The 7,988-nt window shown below is 56.7% G+C and overlaps 1 protein-coding gene across 1 annotated transcript; it reads left to right on the forward strand.

The window, feature by feature from the left end:
- The first annotated feature begins 478 nt into the window (after positions 1-478).
- On the forward strand, positions 479-7,430 carry NAGLU (N-acetyl-alpha-glucosaminidase). Its single transcript, XM_027974500.2, has 6 exons — positions 479-887; positions 1,700-1,847; positions 3,079-3,225; positions 3,383-3,468; positions 4,562-4,818; positions 5,993-7,430. The coding sequence occupies exons 1-6, from the start codon at positions 505-507 to the stop codon at positions 7,195-7,197; spliced, it is 2,226 nt and encodes a 741-aa protein (XP_027830301.1). The 5' UTR covers positions 479-504; the 3' UTR covers positions 7,198-7,430.
- The last annotated feature ends 558 nt before the right edge of the window (positions 7,431-7,988 follow it).

Below are 7,988 nucleotides of genomic sequence, written 5' to 3' on the forward strand. Positions count from 1 at the left end.
ACCTTGACTGCCAGCGGGGTCAGCACTCCTAACACACGCACAATTCAAGGGTCAACTGCATAATATAAATCTCGTATAATTGTACAATATATACAATTGTATAATATAAGTACTTGGTTTGTAGGTCTCAGGAGAGGGGTGGTAGTGCCTGGTACAAAATCAATGTCAAATATTTATCAAACGGTAGGATGGATGGAAGGAAAGTGATTTGTACGTGAAAGCACATTATACCCAAGGGCTCTTGTGAAGGGCTGCGAGTCACATCCCGTCCTGGACTTTTGAAATCATTAGAGTCACGCGCTCTTGGACCAAGTGTGGTCGGAAAACACCCACAAGAAGCTGGTGCGGGGCCCGGAAGCTGGGTTTCCCGGTCGCCGGCGGGTTGTCCCTTCAGCTCCACGTGACCTGAGGCCCGCAGCTGATTGGGCGCGGCCGCCCCGGCCCTGGTCCCTAGTCCCCATTGGTTCCCCACGGGGCCACAGCCGGGCTGAGGACCGCTGGACCATGGAGGCCATGGGGGTGGCCGCGGCTCTGGGGCTCCTGCTCCTCACGGCAGGAGGTTCGACCGCGGACGAGGCCCGAGAGGCCGCCGCCGTGCGGGAGCTGCTAGTCCGGCTTCTGGGGCCGGGGCCAGCGGCCGCCTTCTCCGTGTCGGTGGAGCGCTCCCTGGCGACCGAGTCCGGCCTGGACACCTACCGCCTGAGCGGCGGCGGTGCCGGGGCGCGGGTGCAGGTGCTCGGCTCCACGGGCGTGGCCGCCGCCGCGGGGCTCCACCGATACCTGCGCGACTTCTGCGGCTGCCACGTGGCCTGGTCGGGCTCTCAGCTGCGCTTACCGCAGCCCCTGCCCGCTGTGCCGGAGGAGCTGACCGAGGCCACACCCAACAGGTACCGCGACCGGACCCCGCCGGTCGGCTCCCCTGCAGCTCCCGCTGGCCCCGTTCCCGCCTCCTCCCCCCACCAGGGGCGCCCACTCGGGCCGAAGTCCCCGCCCCGCCCCAGTGCCTGGCTGCTAGCAAGCACTGGCTTCAGACCCCAGCTCTGATTCTAAAAGCTGAGTATCCTTGAATAAGTCACTTGGCCTCTCTGAGCCTCAGCGGGAAACAATGGAAAAGTGGAAACAATGACCTCTACCGTGCGGTGGTGCCTTTCTTATTGTGATGATTTGCACGGTGCGGGGTGTAGAAATTGTGGTGCATAATCGGTGAGCAGTAAATGCCGCTCCGTTCCTACCCCACCCTCTCTTCGAAGATGCTCCCTGGGGAGTGACACCCAGCCTGGCACAGTCCTCTGCTCCAGCGCTTGCCCCACTGTCCTGAGATGATGGGTTCACACAGCTTCCTCCCCGTTAGACTGTGGGGAGAGTGATCCCCCTTACAGGATAGGGGCACACTGTACCCAGAGTAGGAATGAAAATGGAATGTGCCCGCAGATATCTGGGAGGCTAGAGAGCTGAGTGCTGGGGATAGGTGGGTGGACACCTCGGAAGCTCAAGCCTCAGAGTCTCTGCTGCACCTGGGTTGGATCCTGGAGTGAAGCAGTAGTCTAGGGGCCACACCCAGAGCCACTCCTCTCTGGGCTCCATCTGGGGTGGCAGGGCAAGCTGCTCCCCCAGTTTTTCCCCAATTGTGTACCCTCCGGGCTGAGAAACCTCCTCTTTGCCCCTAGGGCCATGCCCCAGCTCCTGCCCCTGCCTGCAGGTACCGCTATTACCAGAATGTGTGCACACAAAGCTACTCCTTCCTGTGGTGGGACTGGGCCCGCTGGGAGCAGGAGATCGACTGGATGGCGCTGAATGGAATCAACCTGGCGCTGGCCTGGAGCGGCCAGGAGGCCATCTGGCAGCGGGTGGGTGCCCACCACACCCCAGGTGTCCTGCCTCCCCCACATCAGCTCAGCATCTGGCACAGAGACTAGGGCTCCAGAAGGGTTGGTACCAGGAGTGATGGCTCCAGCCTCCCAGTTTCCATGGTTGAGACACACACGTGGGAACACTTCCCCAGGGCTGGCCACCAGCACCCCCAGTAAACATTAAGAAGCCAGGTTTCCCTGTCTCCCCACCCCACGTGAGCCAGTCAGCTGCTTCTCTGGATTCTGTTCCATTAGCAGCTCTTGCTCTGCCTGTCCTCTTCCTCTCCATCCAGAAGAATCATGGCGCCAGTTCAGGCGGTCAGTCCCCTCTCCTTGGTCGCCTGCCCACCACAGCCCCTGAAGAGCATCACCCAAAAAATAATGCACGAGGCTGCATATAAGAAGAGTTTGTTTGGGAGACTTTACTAATTGCCATTTGGGAAACACAGGCTCACATACCTGAAAGAGTGCTCTGAGAAAGAGAAGTAGGGGCTTTTTTTTTTGAAGCCATGAGACTGTTAGAAGTTACCTGATGAGAATTGTGACTGACAGACATTGATTGCAAGTTATTTTAGGGTAAGGGCCTGATAAGTATCTTGAGTTTCTAGGAGGTGTTTTGGATGACTTGATCAGATTAAAAGGTCAGATTCTTCTCCGGCTGAGACATGCATAAATTACATTTCTTTAGTGACCTCCTGGTCATTAGTGCTTAGAGAGCTCTCTTAAGAAATATTTTCCTTTCAAAACAAGACTCCTGGCTCTCAGAGTTGTACCAGAGTGTCATTTCTGAAATGTGAATCTAGGGGAGACCTTCAACTTTGAACACACCCAGGAGTTCCCTGTTACCATCAGGCTCTGCCCAGCCTGGGAGCTGCCATGCCTGAGCCCTGAGAGCTCTGTCTGCACCTGGGGCTGCTTAAGCTCCTTTCAGAGCTGCCCTCACCCATCGTGCTAGCCCTGCTTGCTCCATGAAGCCTTCTAAGCCCCTTCCCCATTTGAGGGAGAACCCCTTTGTGCCTCACCCCGCCTATGCACCAAGAGTGACATTCGCAAACTCACCTGCTAACTGATCTATTTCTTCTGGACTGTGGGCTCCTTGCAGGCAGGGATCAGAGCTTGTCTTAAGAACTCTAGGGCACAGAGAAGAGATGGATGTATGTTTGTCGAGTGAATGAATCAGTGAATAGAGATGAGTGGTCTTATGTGTGGGGCTTGCCTTCCTCCTCAGGTGTATCTGGCCTTGGGTCTGACCCAGACAGAGATCGACGAATACTTCACTGGTCCTGCCTTCCTGGCCTGGGGGCGCATGGGCAACTTGCACACCTGGAGTGGCCCCCTGCCCCCATCCTGGCACCTCAAGCAGCTTTACCTGCAGGTAAAAGGATGGGGAATGGAAGGGGCAGAATTGATGCTGGATAGTCACAGGTCTGGGGTGGGAGTAGGGGGACTCTGTGTGCCTTGGGAGAGAGGAGACCTCCCCCTAGCGGGGGAGCGGGGGGCATGCTCACCACCACCCCTTCTGTTCCTCCCAGCATCGGATCCTTGACCGGATGCGCTCGTTTGGTATGATCCCTGTGCTGCCAGCGTTTGCAGGACATGTCCCCAAGGCTCTCACCAGGTGATGTCCCCCCCTCACCCCTCCCCATTCAGCTCAGAGAGAGAATACATGTTCCCCTGCAAGACACTATTTGAAGAAAAACTCAAGCTCTGGATGTAGGCCTGGGCTTGATTCCTGGTTCTGTTACTGACATGTGACCTTGACTGCTCTGGGCCTGTTTCCTCACTTGTATGGCTTGGCACAGAGTCTTAGCAAATGGCAGCTCTTAGTGATGGTAGGGGTGCTCCTTTGCTCCTCTGTGCTATACACACCCTCTACTGTGGCTGGTCAATTTCTTCAAGGCCCCACTGAGACCTCCTCTCCTTCAGGAAGCCTTGCCAGGGGCCCCCAGCATTGGTTATCACCTCCCTTGGGCCCATAAGCACCTGGTTCCCACTGCTCTCAGTGCTCAGCACATGCTGCTGGCCTCACTGGCCACTCCTTGGCCTTCCCAGCTCGGCGGCAAGAAACTCATTCATACATTTAGCCAACGTTTGTCAGACTGTCTGGGGCTGCCAGACCGGGCCCTGGGCTGGGGGCTGGGGGTGCAGCCACGAAGGTGCACAGAGGCCCTGCTCCTGGTGGGAGACACGTTGCCAGGGGGATACAACCCAGTGTTAAGGAATGGATGTGGCCCAATTCTCCATCAAGGTCACTTCTGCTTGGGGAAGGAAGGGGCAGGAAGGACTCAGCGCAGAGGTGGTATCATTTATCTAAGCCAGTGGGAAGGGCTTCTTGTTTGGTCACTCAGTCTTGTCCGACCCTTTGCCACCCTGTGGACTGCAGAATGCCAGACTTCCCTGTCCTTCACTATCTCCCGGAGTTTGCTTAAACTCAAGTCCATTGGTTGGTGATGCCGTCCAACCATCTCATCCTCTGTGGGAGGAGAGACAGCCAAAGCTTTCCAGACAGGGGACACAAAAAGGATGTCAAGGAGTAACCAGATGTATCAGCAGGGAGGGGGGGAAGCGAGAGCTCCAGGCCCAGGGCACAGCATGGGCAAAGGCCCAGAGGCATGAGGGCTCCCGGAACTGCAGGTGTCAGTGAGGCTAGAGGAAAGTACTGCATCGGCCTCCGGTAAATGTCTGAACTGTCACCCCCTCCCCCGCACTAGGGTGTTCCCTCAGGTCAATGTCACCCAGATGGGCAGCTGGGGCCATTTCAACTGCTCCTACTCCTGCTCCTTCCTCCTGGCTCCAGAAGATCCCCTCTTCCCCCTCGTGGGGAGCCTTTTCCTGCGGGAGCTGACCAAAGAGTTCGGCACAGACCACATCTACGGGGCTGACACTTTCAACGAGATGCAGCCCCCATCCTCGGAGCCCTCTTACCTGGCTGCAGCCACCGCCGCTGTCTACCAGGCCATGACCGCAGGTAGGGTGCCAGCGGGAGGTGAGAAAGGGAAGTCCCTGGGCCCTCGAGATGGAGGTGGCAGAGGTCAGGGGGGTGGGAGGAGGAGTGGGGAATTGTAACACCTCGCTGTGACACAGAGCACTTTACCATTTCCCAAGCACTTGTACACACACATCATCTCATTTAGTCACACTGTGGTTGAGGGGTGAGCCCTGGAGCGGACACCCTGCTCCTTCACCCGCCCTGCCACTTCCTACCTGCGAGACTTGCAGCAGCTCCCCTCCCTCCCAGTACCTCGGCTGCTTCATCTGCAAAAGGGGCTCGCTCATAGACTGACGCCCGGCCCAGAGTAAAGTGTCATTAAGTGCTGACTATTGAAAAGGTTTTATTTAGTCTCTACCTGCATGCTGAGGGCTTCTCAGGTGGTGCTAGTGGTAAAGAACCTGCCTGCCAGTGCAGGAGACACAAGAGATACAGGTTCAGCCCCTGGGTTGGGAAGATCCCCTGGAGGAAGGTGTGCATATCCTCTCCAGTATTCTTGCCTGGAGAATTCCTTGGACAGAAGAGCCTGGAGGGCTACAGTCCACACGGTTGCCAAGAGTTGGACATGACTGAGTGGCTTAGCACACGCACACACGTGTATGCTGGTAGGCTAGAGGTTAGAGATGTGCCCCCAGTCAATAAGGTGCCCTTCCTGGTACACAAATATGAACACAGCACTCCTCCCTGCCACTAACAGGGGAGGCCAGGAGAAGGGCCAGGTCAGGAATGGCTTGGGGAGGCCTCTGTGTCAGCCGGGAAGGGGCAGATTGGGGTGAATTGGCTCAGGCTTCCTTGAGCAGCGGTGCTCCAAGTGTGGTCTGGGACCAGCAGTGTCACCCCAGGGCCGGTCGGATTGCAGGTTCTCAACCTCCCCCATCTCCTGAATCAAAATGAGGGCGCCTGGGGCCCAGGCCTCTGGGTAATTCTGATGCTTCCTGCAGCTTTGCAGTACTCAGCTGGTAGTCCCAGGGGGAAGGGTATGAGTGATGGAATGTCCTGATGATGCGGGTGGGGGGATGATTTACAGGAACATGATAGAGTGTGATAGAGTCATTTAACTTCTCTGGACCTCTGTTTCTTCATCTGTAAAGTACGGTGAGTGCTCCCTGCCCCCCTCTCCTCTCATCACCCTCCTGTCCTCTGCCCCCAACAGTGGACCCTGACGCTGTGTGGCTGCTCCAAGGCTGGCTCTTTCAGAACCAGCCTGAGTTCTGGGGGCCTGCCCAGGTGGCGGCTGTGCTGGGGGCCGTGCCCCGTGGCCGCCTGCTCGTTCTGGACCTGTTCGCTGAGAGCCAGCCCGTGTACGTCCGCACAGCCTCCTTCCAGGGCCAGCCCTTCATCTGGTGCATGCTGCATAACTTCGGGGGCAACCACGGCCTGTTCGGGGCCCTGGAGTCTGTGAACCAAGGCCCCGCAACCGCCCGCCGCTTCCCCAACTCCACCTTGGTAGGCACAGGCATGGCCCCCGAGGGCATCGGCCAGAACGAGGTGGTCTACGCCCTCATGGCCGAGCTGGGCTGGCGGAAGGACCCAGTGGCCGATTTGGGGGCCTGGGTGACCAGCTTTGCAGCACGGCGGTATGGGGTCTCCCATGGGGATGCAGAGGCAGCGTGGCGGCTGCTACTCAGGAGTGTCTACAACTGCTCGGGTGAGGAGTGCCGGGGACACAATCACAGCCCGCTGGTCAAGCGACCATCCCTGCACATGGTCACCACTGTCTGGTACAACCGATCAGATGTATTTGAAGCCTGGCGGCTGCTGCTGGCAGCCACCCCCACCCTGGCCAGCAGCCCGGCCTTCCGCTACGACCTGGTAGACGTGACCCGCCAGGCAGTCCAGGAGCTGGTCAGCTTGTACTACGAAGAGATGAGGACCGCCTATCTGAAGAAGGAGCTGGTTCCCCTGATGAGGGCAGGAGGCATCCTGGCCTACGAGCTCCTGCCTGCCCTTGACCAGGTGCTGGCCAGTGACTGCCACTTCCTGCTGGGCAGCTGGCTGGAGCAGGCCCGACTGGCAGCGGTCAGTGAGACTGAGGCCCATTTCTATGAGCAGAACAGCCGCTACCAGCTGACCCTGTGGGGGCCGGAGGGCAACATCCTAGACTATGCTAACAAGCAGCTGGCAGGACTGGTGGCTGACTACTACGCCCCCCGCTGGCGGCTCTTCGCAGAGACGCTGGCGGAAAGCCTGGTCCAGGGTGTCCCCTTCCAGCAGCACCAGTTCGACAAGAACGCCTTCCAACTCGAACAGACCTTTGTCCTTGGCACAAGGAGGTATCCTAGCCAGCCTGAAGGAGACACAGTGGACCTGGTCAAGAAGCTCTTCCTCAAATATTACCCCCGGGCTGGCTCCTTCTGACAATTAACCATTCTCAAGCCACCTTCTCCCCAGACTCCAAACCTGGGCAGGTTTCCAGGGCCTGGGGCTGGGCAGGAGTCACAGGAGCACCGCAGACCTGAGTGAAGGAACTCACTGACCCATGGGGTCAGGCGCGGACTGTCTGGAGGGGCTGAGCTGCCTTCCTCCACATCCCAAATTTGGGATCAAAGTACTATTTTAATACAACTTAATAAACTGGTAAATCATCTGGATGGTGTGTCAGAATGTCAGTGCTGGACTTCCCTGCGGTCCAGTGGTTAAGACTCCTTGTTTCCACTGTAGCGGATGCAGGTTCCATCCCTGGTCAGGAAACTAAGATCCCACATGCCATGTGGCACAGCAAAAACAAAAACAAAAAGAGAATGTCAATGTCATGATGCCAGCGAGGACTCGGGTCTGTAGCCTGGACACTGGTGAGGGCAGGTCTCCCTGCCCTCTTGCCTTGGCTTCCTCAGTGTTGTGTTTTATTAGTTTTATTGGTCATATATCCAGAATTGATTATCTAAATCTTTCAAGATAATGAAATATTACAAGAATAGAATACAGTTCAGCTCTAATTGCACAAATATCCTTGACATGGAAACCATTTTTACAAATACGTGTTTTTCTTATAAGACTACTTCAGAAAACAAGCCTCTATATCGCTTACAGCAAATTTTATGCAACTTTTTCCCCCTTTAACTGTCGTTTCAGATTTCCTATCACAGCACATCTGACAGGCCATAAACCAAATTATAATCAGCTGCTGCTGCTTTGTCTAGTCTTTCCTG

This window comes from Ovis aries, chromosome 11 (genome assembly GCF_016772045.2).
Source record: "Ovis aries strain OAR_USU_Benz2616 breed Rambouillet chromosome 11, ARS-UI_Ramb_v3.0, whole genome shotgun sequence".
Lineage (NCBI taxonomy): Eukaryota > Metazoa > Chordata > Mammalia > Artiodactyla > Bovidae > Ovis > Ovis aries.

Bases quoted from the DNA above. Each gene is read 5' to 3' on its own strand.
- NAGLU (XM_027974500.2), top strand. From the start codon at position 505: ATGGAGGCCATGGGGGTGGCCGCGGCTCTGGGGCTCCTGCTCCTCACG. The intron at 1,848-3,078 runs GTGGGTGCCCAC...CTTCCTCCTCAG, and splicing joins AGGAGGCCATCTGGCAGCGG to GTGTATCTGGCCTTGGGTCT. The intron at 3,226-3,382 runs GTAAAAGGATGG...TGTTCCTCCCAG, and splicing joins TCAAGCAGCTTTACCTGCAG to CATCGGATCCTTGACCGGAT.